Source organism: Falco cherrug, chromosome 4 (genome assembly GCF_023634085.1).
Source record: "Falco cherrug isolate bFalChe1 chromosome 4, bFalChe1.pri, whole genome shotgun sequence".
Taxonomy (NCBI): Eukaryota; Metazoa; Chordata; class Aves; order Falconiformes; family Falconidae; genus Falco; species Falco cherrug.
In genome coordinates, this window is record NC_073700.1 from 38,816,798 (window position 1) to 38,837,711 (window position 20,914).

At 40.4% G+C, this 20,914-nt stretch overlaps 1 protein-coding gene across 5 annotated transcripts in view; it reads left to right on the forward strand.

The window, feature by feature from the left end:
- CREBBP (CREB binding protein) overlaps window positions 1-20,914 on the forward strand; it is a 97,388-nt gene that overhangs the window by 34,562 nt on the left and 41,912 nt on the right. For all 5 annotated transcript variants that reach the window (XM_055710337.1, XM_055710338.1, XM_055710336.1 and 2 more), the window contains 4 exons: window positions 2,058-2,234; window positions 12,256-12,505; window positions 13,029-13,142; window positions 20,454-20,696. In XM_055710337.1, coding sequence (XP_055566312.1) covers window positions 2,058-2,234; window positions 12,256-12,505; window positions 13,029-13,142; window positions 20,454-20,696 — 784 coding nt within the window. The remainder of the gene's footprint in view (window positions 1-2,057; window positions 2,235-12,255; window positions 12,506-13,028; window positions 13,143-20,453; window positions 20,697-20,914) is intronic.

Consider the following 20,914-nt stretch of genomic DNA (forward strand, 5'->3'; position numbering starts at 1 on the left):
CACCAAACCTGTAAGCAAGTTCAAAGAAGACTAAAGGGCCGAGTCCTTCTGCAGACAAGTGAAGTTTGTAGTTGGGGCTTTAGACACAATGGGAAACTGAATAACAGCCAAATGGCTGCTGTTTCTATTTCTGGCCTCTGAAAGGTTTTAGTTATATATATATATATATATATATATATAAAAGCTACTTTCTCAGAATCTCACTTCTAGTTTCAGAAATGTTCTTCACTGCTAATCTGATAAACGGTAACATTAATGAATAGCTGTAGGTATCATGTGATCCTTTCTCATACCTTGTCTGAAACAGCAGGTTAAGATGAGTGTGTAAGTTTATTAAATACGTCACTATTGATTCTTCAGAGGAAAGCTGCAAGAATCCATGTTGTAATAAACAGTAATTTAAAAAAACTGATTTCTTTGAACGTACAATCCTACCAAGCAAACACAGAAATACAGAAAATGAAACTCTTGATATTTGTGCATTGTGATAGTAGCCAATACCACTTCTCTTTAAAAGCAGTCTTTACTACTAAGTTTTTGATGCTGCTAAGTAATCGGGGTTGGGGGTGGTCTTATACACTATTTGAACTACTCATCTTTACTCTGGAACACAGCACATATGTGATAACCTCTTACCTTGCCAAGGAACAGCTTTTTTCCTTTTCTAATGTATATGTAGTGGGTCAGATTCTTCTGGAAAGGTACAGCATTTCGTACAGTGGAGAAAGGCCTGAATCTGGCAACAGTCGCTCTGCAGGATGCAGTTTAAAGCAGTTATTTCCTAACGTAAAGCTACTTCTAGTGCGGCTGGGCCAGCTGTCTGAAACCGGAGCGTACAAAGTACACTGACAAGGAGGCGCAGTAAAATTGTGTTTGTTGGACTCTGCTCCAACATAATTTACTGCTCTTAACCAGTGCTTCATCAACTGGTTGTTCAGTCTGATTCCTGTAAGCATGAAAAAGCAACCACTGAGCAATTCCTTATTATGAGGCTGTTAGACAGATAAGCCAACATGCGCCGTCGCTCTTCCAGTGACAGGAATAGTCCTCCTGAATCCCTGCCGGTAAAGGAAGTTAAAAGACCAGGACCGTGGAAAACCAGTGCGTTGTGTAAGGAAAGGCTGGAAAGGTCAAAGGAAGGGGAAAATAGGATTTAATATTTCAGATAAAGACTCGCTTAGGGGTTGGATTTATATTTAAGATGTTCTGACAGGTGATAAAGTCATCTAGAAATCCTCCCAGTGCAGGGCAAGGGGGAGCACAAACATGATCTGTCGACTTTTATTTCCTCTTTATTTGGAGGGGGGAAGGGAGGTCCTAGTTTTTGTCATCCTCTTTGAAAGAAGTGAATACCTGCTAAAACATCTTTTCAGGACCTCTTGTCCAGTGTCATATTAACTGGCTCAAGTAAGAGATTTCACCACTTCTCTTGGGAAGACTGTTCTTCAGGTGAAACGGCTCTTTGGCTGGACAGTGTTCTCTTTACTCATTCAGGGGGAGTTGTCTTTCTGCTTGCTATTCTTAAGGAGTTGTGGGGGTGTAATTTGTCAAGGCTGTCAGCCTTAGATGGGTGTCCTTTTGTTCAGACATTTTCCCTCAAGTACCAAAACATAAGTAGGTAAGCATTTGCTAGATACCTCTATATATTCTGCTCCTTTCCCATCTAGTCTATGTACAAAATCGTGCTTTGTGTACAGAATGCACAAAGTGTTGCAGGATTTGAGTTTTGTTTGGTTTTCAGAAGTTTTTGCAGTGTTGGCAAAAGTAATTTCTGTCAGTGCAGATTGGCTAGGATAATCTTGTTTTCTTCTTTGCATTTGCACAGTGATTTTGTAAGTTGAATTGCAAGACTCGAGACGCACACAGCTGTCTAAATTTGTAAAGTATTTTTTGAAAAATTAGATTTTATTAAAGCTGTAAGAATTTAGTATTGAGCAACTTAAACTGGAGTTTGGTCTCAGTGAATGCAAAGATGGATATTTGACATATGTTTTGTTTTTTTTTAATGTCCCTTTGGAATCAAGGAAATTATTATAATTTCATTCATTCTTTTCCAGATGGGAATGACAGGTAACACTAGTCCCTTTGGGCAGCCTTTCAGTCAAACTGGAGGGCAGCAGATGGGAGCTACAGGAGTGAATCCTCAGTTACCAAACAAGCCAGGCATGGCGAATAGTTTGTCTCCCTTTCCTGCCGACATTAAGAGTACTCCAGTCACCAGTGTGCCAAATATGGTGAGTTGCACCTGCCTTTTCCCTTGTTCGTTATGTCTTGATATAGTGCATTCTAAATTGTTGGGTGATACAGCTTCAGCATTGTGGGACGACTTTTCCGTGGTGATTTAAACATCAGAGTTGCCCCATGGTTCCTCTACCACTCTGCAGTGCATGTAGAAAGTTTGTGTACGTTTTTGTACAGTAATTTAACTTTCTAAACAATCACAGTGTTTTGTTATAAAAATTGCATTGTATCCTCTCATTTTGTCTGGAACATTTAGTCCCAAACCAGATGTAAATGTCTTCTGTAAGTGCTGTTTGTAGGTTTAAATTCCTAAATCAATTAGCACGTGTTGGGTACATAATCAGCTTCCTGAAACTAAGTAGTATCTTTCATATCCTTTGAATCTAATGTGGTAACACACACATGCTTCTTAGTTTATATTCTGCATGATCTGCAGCTCACAAGCCTATGAGAATAGTTCTTATTAGGATACCTTGCTCAAGTTTGTAGTATTCTGTTTACTAGAGTTTTCTTTATGAAGTAAAATTAAATATTCCTATTTGTCTCAGTATGTCAGCGTATTAATCAAACTGCTTGTGTTGTTTCTATGGAAACTCTAGCTTGTTGCATTTTATATTCTTATACATGATAGCAGTTACTATAGAAACTTGCAAAACCTTCCATAAGATGCAAATTGCTTATTTTTTAATTTAACTAGAAAACCAGCTATTTTTTGGCAGAAGCAGTGCTGGCCCTTCCATCAGTGAGTTTGCTACCTGCCTGTCACAAATAAGGCTGTATATGAGAGGGAACAGAATGTAATAAACTTCCTCTTTTCTCCTGATTTTAGAGGATCATTTCCTACATTTCTTTTAGTTACACTGTGAAATCTTTGTTTATTATCATCTGTCATTTACTGCTTAAGATTATGAAAAGGAGCTGGTGATTGGGATTAAGACCATGTACAGAATACCACTTGCACTCATGTAGAATATTTGTAAAAGACAGTTTGCTGCGTGACTATTCTAATTTTGTTTTTAAAATACTTTGTTTGGATCAGGTGTAAAGCAAATGAAATATTGCCCTGATTCTGCAGAGAACCTGCAGTCTGCCAAAGTCCTGTATTTATCTGAGGGACTGGATGATTTTGAAGCCTAATTTTTTGCTCTTTCAAATGTCACATTTTGGGAAGCCCAAATCTTAATGTATTGCTTACTAGTATAGGATGTAATGGCAGGTATGCAGGTGGAATAAAAAAGGCATTTGTCATCAAGACTATAGTCTAGTGGTAAGGGAGAAAGTAAAAGAAAAAACTTTGTTTCCTTTCCTCCATCTTGTGCAAGAGACAGAGGAAAGTAAGGGAAACTTATGTTTTCAGTACTATCAACTGTGGTTTCTTTACAGTTTCAAAAATATCAGTTATGTTCTGAGGGGACAATCAGAACCATCTTTTTGTTTCTCAGGTGTCAGAAGCTTTGTATATCCAATAAATCTTTTCCTCCCTCAATACAGAGAGTAATAGCAGTTTCAGCCAATAGACGTCTGTACTGTTGAGCCAAAAGGTCTCAGCCCTGCTTATGGATCAGGTGGTGGTTAGAGTTTTATTGCGGTCCTGATGTGGGTGGAACTTTCATTTTAAAAACTGAAGTTTCCATCTAAACATTTTTATTGCAAAACGAAGAATTTAAAAGGAAATGTCAGACTTGTTAAATTTTTAACCTTTACTTGGCAGCAGTGGGTAAGGCAGTGTAGTTATTTGGTAATAGTACATATATGGCCATATACTATTCCTTCCACAGGGACTTTGCTTTATTCAGCATACAATATGAACAGTGCCCTCTGAAAGTGCATACAGTCAACATTTTGTTCTCTTTTTGCTGCTCAGTGTATAGCTGTGGGCCTTGTTGACTGTACATAGTAATAGAGTTCACTCTGCCAGTCTTTTCCAAACGGTCTTTTCTGTGGCAGTCATCACTGCAGCAGCCATATACTTTGAATGAGTTAATTTTCACAGTGTCTCTCTGAGAGAAGGATGTGTTGCCCCAGTTTTAAACATGAGGCTGAGAGGCACAAAGAGTAAGATGGGAAGAATCTGCTGACTCCGAACTTGAGGTTTGTAGGCTCTGGCTTGCTAAAGCCTTCCTCATTTCATATGTGAAGACAGTATCTAAGGGTAAAATAACATTCACATCAGTTAGATGTCTGCTCCCATAACTCATGGCAGTGGTATCTGTATCTCACATTGGGCAACTAAGACATGACCCAAATGGCACTTGTGAAAAGTTGCTTTGACAGAGGCAGCTCCCCAGAGCAGAGTTGCAGTGTTTGAACTATTACGCCACGCTTTCTTGCTGCAATCCCTTCACCATTTGCTGTGTCCTGTGACGCTTTAGGACCCTAGAGGTGGCGGTTTGATTTAATGCATTTGGCCTTGTGCGTGGTCTGCTGGAGACACGGTCTGTCCTGTTTCCTGAAGGAGGCAGGACTGAAGCGGAAAAGGGTGTAGCATTATGTTAGAGTCTACCAGAAATGAACCTGTGGAGGATAGGTTCAGACTCCTATCTACTACAGCAAGTGAAAGACCAACTGCATCTTTTTAAGAAGACCTCCAGGGTTTTTTGTGAGATGATTGGAGCCAATTATCTTGCTAAACCAGCCCTCTGTACTATCCTTATCTTAAAGGGCCCCGAAAGTACTATTCTATGTGAGAGACAAACCATGTGAATGAAAACATGGGTTGTGTGGCATGTCTGCGGCAGGAAAGCAAATTCCAGCATGACATTAAACATCTTAGTTACCACTAAGAATATCTAAATAAAAGAAGAGGAAATAGAAAGGTGTAGCTGTTGTCTTAAGACCCCTTGGTCCTTACAAGCAAGACATTTTTAAAATAATCCTTTTCATGTTTTGCCTTTCTCTGTAACCTTGTGTGTATGCTGCAAAGGTAAAGCAAGAGTATGTTTCTTAATCCACATTATTCTAAGCATCATTTTGTGTGGCACCCCTGTCCCAACCACTGACCAGGAGTATTCCCACTGCCAGGCATAACCCTCCCACTGGCAGCCAGGATAATCTTCTGCTGCAGCAGTGGATTTTTTTATTTTTTTTTTTTTTTAAATCCAAGTTCAGGCTGCCTCTCTCCTAAGAACAACACACTCTCTCTTCCCCCGCTGCCTCCCAAATAAAGTGTTCATTGCATGTTCCAGCCCTTGTTCCAAGCATGACCTTACACTAGACCCTGAGAAGCCCATTCAGTTTAATCTCTTTAATTAGGAAAGAAGTAACAAACCTTATGGTATTAAAATGATTAAAAGGTCAGCATTAAGGTATTAATTTTCAGTGCCAGTTGGATGGATTGATTTTTTTTGTTTTATTTTCTTAATTGTGGATACAAACAACATATTAGCCATTGCTTTCTGTGACTGTTGCAGAATACAGTCAGTTTTCCTTACAGAATGGGTAGCTTGAAATCTTGGAGTAAATTACTTGTTTCCAAAAGCAAGAGATTACTTCTGACATTGTTGGAAGCTTTGGTGACACACTACTGAGATTCAGTGTCATTTAAATTGTTCGATGCAGATTGGCAGTGCTCTGCTGCGGTGAGATCATGCAAACTCTCTGGACTGTGGAAGTGAGCCATGCTCTGCACTTTGGCACTCAGCACAGTGTGCAGCCTGTGTGGGAGCCAGGAACCTCTTGGTTTTGGAGTGCCCAGACTCTGGGATGTGCTGTCAGTAGGGGGGGAACCCTGTTAGACTTTCCCATCAAACTTGAAGCTTTATGCTGTCTACAGTGCTGCATGTTCCAAGGGTGGTGATGGATGGTTTCTTCATGGACACGCCAGTAGATCTAGTATTTCTGCATGGGTTAAGAGTACAATGTGTGAAGTTTGGCTTCCAGACACCAGCTTGGTTTCACAGTTACCCTTATGACCAGCAGATGGAGTTGAGAGAATACTACTTTTTGGAAGTGAAGGAAATTGTTTCTCCGCAGTTCTCTTGACTTAGAATTGGTGGTACATCTACTCTTGTGGTTTTTTCCCCCGATCTCTTACTAAACTACATCTGGAGTTCTCTGTAGCATGCTTCCTTCTTTGCTCTGTTTCTTTTCATGTTCTTTGGATTTCTTTATTAAGAGATTTTGGTCAGAAGAGAGGAAAACAGTGACTAGGGGGTGAGCATGCCTTAGGTGTGCCTTGCTGTGGACCTTCTAGAGAGAGGAAAAAAGCTTTTAAACTGGGAGGCCAGGTTTAATTAAAACAAGTAGAACTGTAGCTACTTAAAATAGACAAATTATATTTTATTCTAGAGGCCAGAAATAAAAGGCTTTATGAAAAACCTCTAACTATCATGTCCTTACAGCGAGGAAGGCTTGCTTTCTTAACCTTTCAGTGATTTTTTTCCTCTCTTGCAACAAAGTTAGTCTTCGCTTTCACTGTGGGGAAGGTCTGTGGCTGTTGTCCCAGAGGCATGCTGTGTGTCTGCTGGCTGCTCACTGTTTGCTGTGCTCACCTTCCCATGGCTGTACTCTGGAAGTTTCTCTTTCACAGGCATGCTCACTCCTTCCCTTCCTCAAGAAAATCCTACCTGATTTGAAATGGATCAGCAGCCTAGCGAATGGCTGGGAAAAGCTCTTCTCAGTGTTGCTTAGCCATGGTCTTCTAGAGGAGATCTTAGTAACCTGGAAACAAATTGTGTTCTGTGCCAGAGAAACTACGGTGTTTTGTCAGGAGCGGAGTAGGCATCTCTGTTCTGTGTTAGTGCAGGAGTTTATCCTAGGAATGTGTATTGCTTTGAATGGTGGAACATTTTAGTTTCTGCACCATCCATAAACATGGTGCCAGGCTGGCAAAAACTGGAAAAGGTGACGTGCTGTTTCCCCAGCGCTCTGGCTCATGTGGCACTCTCATCCCCTATACAAATCTATACAAATACATGGTGGAGAACATCCATTGCCATTTCTTACCCTCTTCCAGCAGTTGAGATGAAGTACTCCATAGCCAGCACTCTGACAGCATGGCTTTCCTTCACTTACAGACTTCTCATTTGTCTCCTATCCACCAGTTTTCTATTTGTGATTTTTAATGTTGATCATTCCTCAGCCTGTTCTATCCTTCAGTAAATCCTATATAAGCATCTCTTAGTATTTGGTTCAGATAGTTTTCTGTCTGTGAGAGTTGAACTTTGTCTACAGGTTCCTGTATCAAGTTTTGTCTCTTTTTTTTTTTTTTTTTTTTTTTTTGTTACTTTGAAACACTTCCTCAATGTGTGTTTCCTGGCATTTGCTGGTTCTTCACTCAGAAACAGGAGATAGAACACCAAAAGTGTATCCTAGTGAAAGATGCTGCCCCAGCCTTGATTCCCAGCAGTCAACTGCATAATGTTGAGGCCTTTAGTAATTAAAAGCCAAGTGCACTGAGGGTGCTCTCTAGGGGCAACTGTTCAGGTTTCTTCTATGGTATGGCTGTAGGAGCCTTCTCCCCTTTTGTGGTTGTCATGGGCTTGCAAAGCTCACTCCCCAATACCACCTTCAGAGGTGGAAGTTATACTCGATAGTGGTAAGGGAAGGTTGGAAGATGAAAATACTCCTATTCGCTCTTGACATGAAAACTCTGCCTATAGCAATGTCAATGCCAAAGCTTTGAAATGCTGGGCTCTGAACATATTCTTCATGTTAAGACCTGTGCATCGTGTTGGCTTTGTATGCAGGAGCTGAGTATAACCCCTGCCTCTTCTCATTTGCTAGCTGCAGTGCAAGCTCTCAGATTGGTGCTGCTAACAGGCTAGAATAATTTCTAGCCACTTGAGTCGGTCTCCCTCCAAGAGAGCATGACCAACTTCTGAGGCTGTGTCCAGTTCAGGAAGCCTTTTCCCTCCCCTCTTAGGTCTTCTGCCCACCGTACAGACTCAGATTCTGATTCCTCCTGCTCCTTGGATGAGAAAATGCAGCACTGCAGTGGTGTTATGGGGCACAAATGCAAGCACTTCGCTTGTAGTACTTTGGCTCGTGTCAGCCTGTTCTCTGTGTGCATAAGCCTCCAACCTCTGGAGCCAAAGCAGACCTTCACATTCCTGGCTTCAGAAGGATTCTTCCTGTTTGGATAGGACCAGGCTGTTCAGACAATGCCTGTTCGAAGTAACTGGTAGAACCAGAGAAACCACCATCCACATGGAGAATATCAGAGTGAATTGCAAGAGGTGTAAAATGGTTCTGTGTCGCTTTCACAGTGAAGCTCTGGTAGTCACTGGAGAAAGGCTGGGTTCGTTAAGTGACTATGCTGTGAGCCTCCTTCCCTGATGCCATTGGAGAGCTGCTGCTCAAGCTCTCATTGCAGTTTTGACAGAGCAGCGCTTCCTGGGCTGTTCAAAGCAGGTTCAACACTTACCAGAGCATTTCTGCAATTCCCATTTGCAGGAAAGGCTTCTTTTATTCTTAATGCAAATGTGCAGGCTACATGATTGGAGTTGATCACACTGTGAATACTTAATTCAGATGGAAGTGTAGCTAATTAGAAGTGTTCTTCGAGATTTAAACTTCATGCGTATATCCACTTTATGCCCACTGTCCCCTCTCTGAAAGATTATGCTTTAAGCCTGTGATTGAAGGAGAACTAGAGAAGTTTGTGTGTATTTCACCTTATGTACTCATGCATGAGTGAAGGTGGGATGCAGCCTTGCTCTCTGCAGATACTGCAAGGGTTGCTTTTTTTAAAGTGTTAATTGACTGACTGGGTGTGTCCATAAAAATCTCTTGTCACTGGTAAATAGCATCCCTTTTCTAGTCCAAAATGTCAACAGACTGAGAAACTCCAAGTACAAAGTGCTGCCTGTCTTCTGGTTAGGGTGAGGGAAGGTCTGTAAAACAAGCTGTATCAAAATAGTCATCTTTTGTGGCAGTGGATTCTTAATTATCTCACCAAGGCCCGCTGTATGACTACAAACTTGTTTTAAAGAACTGAAAGACAGGTTTTGAATGTAAGATTTGTTCTAATACAGTGATTCCAGAAAGTGGTATTCTTCTATCAGGGAGAAGGAAGGAACATGGAAATAAAAAGATAATACAGAAGAGGAATTGTATTTTAAAAACATAATGGTATATGGAAGCTAGGATGACACAGAGTTCTGTATCAGGTTGTTTACCTGTTGAAAGATCACCAGTGGTACTGAAATTGGTGCCTGCTTTTATAAGAAAAGGTGCATTGTGTTTGAACTTGACAGGCAACTTCGAGTGGTTTTTGAATATAAACATGTCAAAACATAGAGGATTGCTGGTCATCTCAGTAAAGTAAAACAGTCGGGGGACTTTGCGTCCATCCAGGTCCCAGAACAGGAGATACTGGCACATCTGTGCTGCCCAGAAGCACAGGAAGTTTTCATCCTTTGGAATAGAGACAGGTTAGAACTATCTTCCTGTGTGATCGTGTAGTTTCCATAATTTTAAATTGTATTAATAGCTGCTGTGCACTAAGAAATGTTGTATTACTCTGTTTCTAGAAAACTGGTTACCGAAGCCACCACCTGTGTCAGAAGTTTTAGTAGACTTTCAACCCCTGATCTGTTTGTTCTTTTTATGGTGAAGCTTGACAAGGTAGCAAGAGAAGCAAAACTATTTTTTTTTTTTAACCTCATTTATCTGACCATTGAAGCATTTATTTTAATTGTGGGTGAAAGAAATATCTGAATTTCCTACTTCATCAAGAAAATCTGTTATTCATTCAGGTCAAGCAACGTGAAGCCTCCCGCTCGTTCTGGAGTGGAATGATTTCTGTGGTTGATAGAGGATTTATGCACCTTTGGGGTGACAGCAGTGCACTAGCATATCTCCAGTTTCGAGCTGGTCCTGCAGACTGCTGTTCTTAAAAGACAAACTAACAGGGAAGAGATCAACTTCCTCTAACAGTCGTCAGTTCTGAAAGTACGATAGATGGCGAAAAGACCAATCATTATATTTGCAGGTTTAGGACTTTACAAGGCTGAAATAGTGACCAACATAACTCTATAGAGCTTAGGCAATATTTGGAGTTCTTTTTTTGTGTCTACCTGCAGACACTCTCATCTGGACCAAGGCTGCTTGTTCTTCTAACTACTGATACTGTATTGATTCTGCTTTTCTCTTACTCCATCTCCAAGAAACGCTTTTGGGTCAGGGCATCCTTGCTGATACAGCTGTAGTCATGTCTATTAACTGGTAGGGTAGTAATAAAAAGAGAACTTTGGCATGGGAAACAGTTCTTTGACTGGGATGAAAACATTGCTTCCAATGAGATTTTCTTTGGCATGGTCTCTGTATTTTTCTGCAGATTGGCTGAACTAATTGTTTCCTATTTGTGACCCAAGAATTGTTTCAGCAAAACCTGTCTGCTCTTGTGGATTTGTTCACAGAAGTGGAAGGCTTAATTTCAGCCGCATGCACTGGAGCATAAGTGGATGGGCTTCCTTCATGCTCTTTCCTTTTGTTGCTCTTTTTCTTAAAAGTTCAAGACACACAGATGCAGCAATTCTTCTTTGTTTAAAACTCACTATTATCATTATCAGTGGCAGAGTGCCCACTCCTCCAAACACCAGTCATTGTGTTTTGTACTTGATCTTGTGTGCTTCGTTCTTCAGAAGAAAAGCTAGCTCTTTAAAACCTGATGTGCAGGTGGCAAGGCTGAGGACAAAGCTTGCTGCTGGAGTAGTGAGAGCTTGTGCTATGGGATCTTCTGTTGACCTAAGAAAATGAGGGGTTTTGCTGTTATGTGCTCTGTTTTGTAAGCTGTGAAATTTTCTGGAGAGTCCTTCTCAAAGGTCAAAAGCAGAGCAGGCTACAAGTGGTGTATTCTGTCACTTAAGAGTGACTTTCCTTAAATGTCGTAAGCAGGCTTTGGTCAGTAGTTCTGTACGCAGCACTGAACTATTTCCTGTTACCTCCCCGGTATAATCCTGTCCTTCCCATATTCTATTTATAAGTGGGTTTAATGGCTGATTTTCCTTAGGTAGCTTGGAAGATGGCAAGCTTTTCTGTGGTAACCTGTTTTTACAGGGCATAATCAAAGTGATTCTTGGGGACAATGTTTGTCCATGAGATTAGTTCAGGACTAATGGGGATTTAAGCACTTCTGCAGTGCCATATCTGCTCCCGCTAGTGGAGTCATTGCAGGCTGTGGATGTGTTCAATTTTGAAAATCATTTTTCTGTATTTGTTGTCCTTCAGAGGTCCAAGAAGGTAGTAGAAAAGCTTCTAAATCTGTGCTGAAGAAACGGTGTGTGAAGGAAGCAATTTCTCTTCTGCACTGCTATGAGCTGTATCTTAGACTGGAGATCTCTGGGTATGCAGCTCCATCAGGCAGGGCTCGGGCACTGGTACAGAAGTGTGTCCATGAGAACGGATGCTGGAAATAAAACGGTGGATTTCACAAGCTGATACAGCCTAGCGTCACCCTCTAGTTAACTCTAGTTCACTTCAGTGGACTTAATGCAGTCCAGATTTAGGTAGCCCTTTCTGGGAGAAAATTGTATACATCCTACCTTGGAAATTTTCTCTATGAAAGGAATATCGGCACTCGCTTGTGAGAAGGGTAGTTTGTGCTCGGAAGATCAGTTCTACCTTTTACTGTAATATTTACAGTCTTATAATTTTGACTGTCTTCTCCCACGGGATTCCTCTTTCTGTTGGGGACAAGAAGCTAGGGTTGAAGTGTATAAAACCTGTAATATGAAAATGTAATACTAAACAGACTTGAATTCCACCTCCAAGTGTGGCAAGAGCTCATTCCTGTTGGAATGATGATCTGTCTTATAAACAGAGGATTTTGGATGGCTTGTCACTTAAACTGTTGTTTGTAAATGTCTTAACAGAGGAACCGCTCAATACATTTTTGCTGTTCCAAGGTTAGAACTGAAATGTTTGAGAATGCTGCAGAGACTGGTGTAATAATCCTTGTAGCCTGCCATAGCTGAATGCTTGGTGAATAGTCTTGTGCTACTCAAGTTTTATACAAGGTTAAGATCAGAATTGAGACTTGCAAACGCAATGCTAAACTCTCTGTTCTCTCAGTCCCAGATGCAAACCCAAGTGCAACAAGTGGGGATCGTACCGACGCAGGCAATGGCAACTGGACCAACAGCAGACCCGGAGAAGCGCAAACTGATCCAGCAGCAGTTGGTTTTGCTGCTTCATGCTCACAAATGTCAGAGGCGTGAGCAAGCGAACGGAGAGGTGCGGGCCTGTGCTCTCCCGCATTGTCGAACCATGAAAAATGTCCTCAACCACATGACACACTGTCAAGCTGGGAAGGCCTGTCAAGGTGAGAGCATGTTGCTGAAGCTACTCTTGCAAACAAGCTGTGTAAGGTTTCTTGCATATTTGTCAGCAGTGTTTCTCTTATTGACAAGAAGATCCCTATACCTGGCACAAATGAGTGCTAAAACTGGTTCTTTAATTAAACAGCAGCTCCCTTTTTCATTACCTTTGCCAGCTTCCATTTCTGAGCTGTCTGCGGTTGTCAGTTTAGAAAACAGAATGCAATATTTGCCCTTTAGAAGCATGATAGTACCGATGCAGCCTTGCAAGTGTCTTTTTCATCTCTTTTGTATAAAGAGAGTGTAATAGCCACCGTGTCTTTGTCTTAGATTTTTGTACTGGTTTCCTTCATTTTTTATGGCAGCATTAGTGGGTCCCAAAAAATGTTAATTGCATTTAGCTGTGTTTAGTTACATGTACAGTATGGCTTGTAAAGGAGAAAGAATAGAGTTGCTCTAAAAAATGAGTTAATTCAAAACCAGTTAACCAAGGAGTGACCTTAATTCTGTTGCTTTTCCTTGTTATAGTTGCTCATTGTGCATCTTCAAGACAAATCATCTCCCACTGGAAGAACTGTACTCGGCACGACTGTCCTGTGTGCCTTCCTTTGAAAAACGCCAGTGACAAAAGAAATCAACAACGTAAGTTGGCATTTTGCTGCTGTCATAATGGAATAATACTGTTAAAATAAAGTGACATACAGTGAGAAATAAACCTTGACAGCGTCCCAACAAACTCAATAGCTGTTTAATAATCTTGTATAAGGATGAATATACTAATGAGTTCTCCTTTCTGATCACTGAATGCAATTTATTACTTAAATACACAATAAATGAAAAGGGAAAATCTCATATCAAGCACATGTCTTTTTCTTAAAGGGTGTTGTAACTTCTAACTGCTGTTTTATTTTGAGGCAGGTCAATAGATTCCAGTTACAGTGCAGTTTTGGATGTAGGTAGGGTTTTGGGGAAGATAGAAGCTACTTCATTATTTTTCTTGCTGCTAGAAACAACATGCTAGTGATTAAGAATAATAAAAAAACGTTTGTAGCAACAAAAAAAATTCTTGTGCAGAAAAAGATCTGGTCTGGGTGTCTTAACAATTAAGCGTATTTAATGCTGGTATAGGCAAGCTGAAGTTCTGTAAATCATAGTGGTTTTGCCCATGCCAGTTGCTGGAATAGCTTAGCTGTTACTGATGCTCGGGGGCATTTCTAGTGCATTTCTTCTCTCTCACTTTGAAACAGAAAATACTGAGCTTACATTGGTAAGTTTGCTTCTCAGCAAACCCTTTGAAAAGATGCCAAGGTAGAACATTTTACAGCATAGATGCAGCAGTTCTAGAAGTCTAAGTAATGTTATGGCTAGGTATATTTAAATAGGGGTTAAGAAGTGGAAAACAGCTGGAGGACTTGAAAAGCTTGTATATGTGAATTGTGTTGGAGGCATTCTGGTAATTTCCATTTAGTCTGAGACTGCAGTGAGGAACCCTAATAAACCTTGGGGGACTGAGAACAATTAGGTTAGGTGAGATTAAGGCAGAGGAGTGGCTGTTAGGACCATCCAAATTATCCATTGAGCATGCTCTTGTGGTTTCAGAAGGGCTTTTTAACTTCCAAAACTGAAAAAAATAAGCTATTTGGAGGTAAGGATTTTGTTTTCATTTTACCAGACTTCTCCTTGGTAAACAAGATAGGTCTTGCGTGTTGAAAGCAGTAATTTGTTGCAAGTGTTTAGTTATGTTTGGCCTTTGAAAAATGTGTTGAAAGCTTTGCTTTTTAATGTGACATGGTCCATTTGTGCATAACATCCTTATTACACAGTTGTTATCAAAGTGCTAACAAAATCTAGCACAGCAGAATTGGTTTTTTTCAATACAAGCTGCTGTGGAAAAGTAGTTTGTGCAGTGTTTGTTTTTGTCTTATCAAAAAAGAAGGCACTTGAAAAAAAACAGTCCTTAAAAATAATTTTGTTATGGGATCAAATAGGATGTTGTTTGAATGCAACAGAATTATTATGGATAAGCGTAGAGCTTGGCTCTCTTGTTGCATGTGGGGGAGACAAATATGAAATCTTCTATTCAGTTAATCAATAATCCAATGGTAGTTACAATGAAAATTTGCAGTTTAGTGTGCTGGGGTGCAAGGCTCTTTGTTCTGGATTATGTCTCTGAATCATGCTTGTAACATGCAAGTAACACTTGTGGTTTGTTTGAAGATAAAAGATTAACTGAAAATACTTGTTTAGATATATTATAACCTAATATAATAATATTATAACCTAAGATGTATTACAACTTATTTAGATATATAAAACCCCTGTTTAGGCATTCAAAACCGTTTCTGAAAGGATCTGCAGTAATGTGTGCATTTGAAAACAGTGTGCCTGATAAAGTGAAAACTAGCCTAAGCTAGGTTAGTTTAGGATTTGAAAAAATTATTGTTGGCTCTCTTAGGAATAAATAATCATAGCATCTATTAAATTGGGGGGAGGAGGGGATCTGCATATGGCAGAATATGAGGAGAACATTAGAAAGGAAAAAAAAAAAAAAAAAAAAGAGGGTAGTAACCCTCATTACTTTTGTCAGGCTGCCTTCCTTACAGAATGAATGACCACGTGGTGGTCATTAGAGACTTTGAGCCCTGGACTCTTCCTTCCTGTGCTCAAGCCTGTTTTACCATTATTATTTCAAGTCCTGTTGCATCTGTGCTGAGCTTTCAAGCGGCTCCTTTAAAGTGTGCTGATCTATTAGAAAGTTCTGCAGTTCAGCACTTCAGAAATGTTGCAGTATGGTGGCTTGAACCACTGTGCGTGGGAAGGGTGGAAGCATGTGCTCTTTGTAGCAATCTATTCCTACTCCTTGGGGGATTTTTATGCTACAGAAAGTCGTGGGTTTTAGCTTATTGCCATGGAGCTGTTTCTTTACAGGTATCTTACTCCTTGTTTTAGTGTTTAGATTCTTTGCAAGGAACATCCGTGCCAGCTTTCTTTTGTATAGCTTTTTTTCTAAGCGGTCTTGAAATGTCTTTTTTGTAATTGTTGATAGTAACATGACTTACAGGATATGCTGAAATTCTTCCTGTTCCACATGGTTCTTACTGTGTATACCATGTATACCTCGGGGGAGCGGGTAGGGGGAAACTGCAACACAAATGTTATTTCGTACATGCTAAAGCATTAAGCTTTTCTTCTGAATAGGCCAGTGACTCCTGTGCGTTGAAGTAATGACTTGAAATTCAGTTGAAATGTTTTGGGGTTGGAGGGCTGTTTTTGTTCGGAAGTACTTCTTGCTGCCTGCCGAGCCCACTGCAGTTTGAGTTATTAACGCTTGCAAACAGCTGTTGATATATTTCCTAGTTTTATAGCTCTATCATAACAGTTATTTTTCTGAAGATTCATCTTGCCATGCACATGGTTGAGCTTCTTAATTCTTCCGTTCCTGACACGGGCAGGTGTTTATTGTGCAACCAAACGGCTAGTGGGTATGCTTGCCCTTGCAGCCGTGCCTGTGGTGCTGAGTGTGCTGTGCTCACCGTTCATTATGACCTGGGCCATCCTCATGCAGTGCTTGATGTGCTTCGTTCCAGGATCAGGGGACACCAGAAAATCTTTGGGATTGCTGCTCAGCTGAGTGAGATTGGAAGGTGGGGTTGTGAACATGGAGCTAGTCTCCCCAAATTTTTTCTTGTAGGAAAAATGTAAATAAAATACAGTGAGGAAAAAGTTGGATTGACAAAGAATAAATTTGAGACAACTACTCCTCATATAAAAATGTGATTTTAAGGAAGACTTGGCCAGAAAATCCAGAGTATGTGGACTCGGGGATGAAGGATTGGGAATCTGATGAGGGAAATGAAAGTAGGGAGTAGGAACTGGCTGGCTGAGGGAACAGGTTATTGAATTAGGGCAGAAAGTCAAAGGAGACCTGGATGTAGAGCAATTGGAAACTAACCCTTTGTAGAGAAGGAAGGAATGCATGCATTGGTGTGCAGGGAAACATGTTAAGAAAGATTAGGCAGCAACTTCTTCACTAGAGCCTGTTTCTTGTGAAAACTGGAAATTTGATCCAGTTTGCTCAAGGCTTACTGTCAGTAAAATCTACAAATAAAATGTCTCTTGGGTTTTTTTCCAAGTGCTGGAAATCACACATAATGGTGACTTACCAGCTATCAGTTATTCCACTGAGCCACATAATAGATGGTTACCCCACAGATTAAAAAGTTCCATTCATTGACTAATACAATGCTAAACTGTGAAGGCTTTTAGTTTTATGCTTAACTTAAAAATTAAAATGGCATCGGTGGTGAAGTTTAAAATACTGACACTTCCTACCTTTAAGTTGCTAATAAAGTCTTTACTTACCCTGTGATTTGATTCATGGTACAGCCTTTAATTAAACAGTTGCATACACTTAACCTTTTGTGTACCTGCCTGATTTGGGGTGCAGGACAGGCCTGTGCTGAGGTGAGTCAAGGTCACCAGCTGAAGTTTTGCTCCAGCCACTTTGAGCTAGAATGGATGTAACGAGCAGAGCGAGGAGCTGCAGGACAGAGCGTTTAGGCTCTGCTGAACAAGTCTCAATTACAGAATTTGGAAGCAAAATGAAAAATCTAAATTGGACTTCTCAACAATGGATTAACGTGTTGCTTTCACTGGGGTGGTCAGGTTAGAGGAGTGCTGGGCATTCATACTTAAAATAGCATTAGGAGTCTGTGTTTGAAATGAATTCTAATCAGCTGGAGGGGTTCCCATCTAGAAGACATGAATGCAGTTTTGCTAAGGCAGCATTACCTGCTTTGCACACTGAAACAGGAATCCAGTAGATGACATAGTGTTTGACCATTTAGATTACATCCTAATGCATATGCCCAGGAGGGCCTAATCAGGGCTGCTCAGGAAGTTCTGGGGCTGCTTAACTTTTGCTTGTTTGAACTTTCACTCTTAAGATACATAAACACATGTGACTTTAACACTGGGACGTATGGAGCTCAGTTGTCTTCTGAACATTTAGAATGTGAATGGTCCTGTACAGAGCTGTCCTTACACTTAGCTTCTGTCAGGAGCTCATCAATGTCTGAAACATCAGTTAATAAAAAAAATCTCAGTAGACATTGCTTTGTGTAGCAGTGGCCTAATATGATAATTCCTGTTTCAGTGCTGTATTTATTTTAATTGACTTGATTTCCTATGGTATCTTCCACAGAAAGGACTGCATTTGCACTTGATCTGTCCAATATGGAAATTTAATACTCTCTTCCTTCATAATCTTGTTTGACAGATCGAGATAATGTTACTCATTCATATAAAACCAATGAACAGACACACAAAAAACCCCTTCAAAATCAGGTTCCTGATGTGAAAATACTCAATATAGTATGTTATTGAGTTGTAAAGCATAGAAAAGCTGAGACCAAAGAGTCAGAGCCATCATTGCCACATCGTGTGTACTGCTGGCTGTAAGAATGTAGTGTGTCCCCTAATAATAATACCTCAGTTTGAAGTGTTGAAGCCACATTTGGCTGTTCACCAGCTTCAGTGAGTTTTGCCTGCTTGACTAAATAGCTATGTGCACACGTGGGGACTTGTTGGAGATCATTAGTCTTTCCAAACTGCAAGTCAAAATAGTGGCCTTCATATGTTGTCCCCTTGCAGTGACGCTAGTATTTCTATGAACAAACGGTGAGGCTTTTTTCTGTTTAGAATAGATTCATTCTCCATGTTGTCACTTTTAAAGCAGTGTTCAGATTCTCAGCTCTGACAAATACCCAAACTGAGTTTTTATAACTAGTCTTTGGTGTGTGGCAGAAATAGAGATCTGGAAGTCTGATCTTGCTTAGGAAGACTTCTCTAGAATTGGCTGGATTGTGGTTCCTAAAGCTGCTCTAACACAAGGGCTGAACTTGTGCTTCATGGTGACGGTACCATTGCCAGAGCTCAGTCCAGAGCTGTGGGCGAGGGGTGGGTGACTCTCCAGGCTCTGCCTTAGCTTCGCTGTGAGCTTTGAGCCAAGCTTGTGATCCTCAGATCAGTGTCAGATTTTTTTACCCAGAAGAGTATGAGGAACGGTGGAACGCTTGGCTACCCTCAGTGGGTTGTCTAGAAGTCTTTATCCTCTTCCCAGCCTTCAGCATCACCTGTGGTCATTCTACTGTCTCCAGAGATGTGCCAACACTGAAAGTGAAGGCATTTTGTTGTAACTTTTCTGAAGAAATATAATCTTCTTTCTCTACAAGCTAAAATTTTTATTAGCTCCTGAAATGATCCTTTGCTGTCAGAACAGCCTCTGAAGCCTTTTGAGTTCCAGGGTGCCACAAGTTTTTATTTAACCTTTCTAGAGACTTCCTATTTCTTGGCTTGTGCTAGTGTAAAAGGCATCTTTTTCTTGGATTGTGTGATTCCAGCGTGCTGTGTGCAAGTCCAGTCAATTCATACAGTTGCTCTTTAATATGTTCTTTTGGTTTTGTTTTGGTTGTTTTTTCTTTAATGAAACTGATAGCATCTCGGTCAGCTTCTGTCTTTGTTTTTAAAGTGAGTTCAAAAGCTGTCGTGAGTGTGTCTGCGGAGTGTAAGCATATGTAAGCCTGATTTCTATGGTAAACCCAGTGTTGAAAATACTGCGAATTGTCTTTGGGGGGTGGGGGGAGATATTTTCTGTGGGCTGCTTATTCTGAAGAGGGGGATCTGTGACTATATTTATTTGTAGTTCTTTGGCAAATGAGAACAAATTGAATTCTCATCTGGAGAAGGAAAAGTCTGGACTCTGTAATGTGTGTGTTTTCTCTTGGATGGAAGCTGAAAGCATGTGTATCTTTTTCAGTGATTCAGTTTCCGTAGTGGGTAAGGATTTAAGAAAGCCTAGGTAGCGTTGTTAATGGCTCAGAAGGCTTGTTTTCATGATATTTTTTTCTTCTAGCCATGCGCCTCTCCTAATATTTTAATAAACTAGCTATTGTTGCCTATATTAAAAGCTATTATTGTTGCTATATATAGCTTACAAATTTGTAATGCACACATTTAATTAGTTGAGGGGTATCAGTTATCAAAATGCAGTGTCTGCTTAGTGAAGGATATACTCTCAAGTGTCACTCACCATGCAACATGTTATTACTTAGAATAGCAGCCAGAAGGAGGACCGAAAAGCAGATTTTTATTCACTTCTGGGTTTAGTAAAAAGTGCTTTTCCCTGTTGTTTCCATTTCCTGTCTACAGTGGAAATGGCTCTTCCATATGTCTGTGCAGTAAGAGAGGTTGGTTGGTTGTGGTGGTCATATAGGTCAATGAATACCTAAATACAATTATCTAAGTTGTTTACCGAAGCCTGTGGCAGGGTCATCCCCTTTCTGACTCTACAAATTACTTTAGATCTTGTCAGTACTATCTGAAACCCATCAGGGCTTTTCATATCTCTGAATAACTTGGGTTTTAGGGTAATTTGGCCTTCAGAGGATTCATCTAGTGACTGCTTGGAATGAAAATTTCTGCCAACAGATCTTCAGTATTACCTTTGTGTCCAAGGACACAGTATTTCTGCTGAACTCAGGATCTCTGTTCTGGAGCCAAATATTTTGACCTAAAATGGGATTGATGGGAAAGAGGGAAGTAGAGGAATTAATTATTTTTTCCCCCCTTAGTCTGTGTCCCAAGCATGAAAATCCTATTTAGCTTTATATGCGAGCCTATACTTTATGTATATTACAGTAATTATGGGCTTATCTGGCCAAAATTTACAGCACTTCTCTTTAGACTGCATGTATTAATTGCTAGGGTGGTTTCTGTCCTGTAGAATCAAAGGCTGAGTTTCCCCACTTGGCATCTCTGGTGTTGTTCTGTCCTTTGGCAGAAAAATATATACCATATAACTATATGCATGTTCTGTTGATTCTTGGCATGATTTGTTTTATTGTTTGTCTTCATTGATTTTCAGTTTTCTCTTATCCTTTCTGTTTTTTATAGCCCTTTTAGGGTCTCCAGCTGGTGGAATCCAAAATTCCATCGGTTCTGTTGGCACAGGCCAGCAGAACACTCCATCGCTAAGTAATCCTAATCCAATTGACCCCAGCTCCATGCAACGAGCCTACGCTGCTCTTGGACTGCCATATGGCAACCAGCCTCAAACACAGTTGCAGCCCCAGGTACAAGGCCAACAGCCGGCACAGCCTCAGGCTCACCAGCAAATGAGGACCATTAATGCATTGGGTAGGTGGAAAAAATACCAAGAAACTAAGGTGTTTAAATAAACTGAACGCTTGAATTTTTAGGATAGGCTAGTATTTCACTTGATCAGAGTAATGAATTTCTGTTCGTGTTGATTAATCACTTAAAATTATACTATTTATAAACACTACCATTCATTTACATTTGAATATTGGAAAGCTTTGAATATATTGCTTCTGCCCAATAGCAGGAGATTTAGT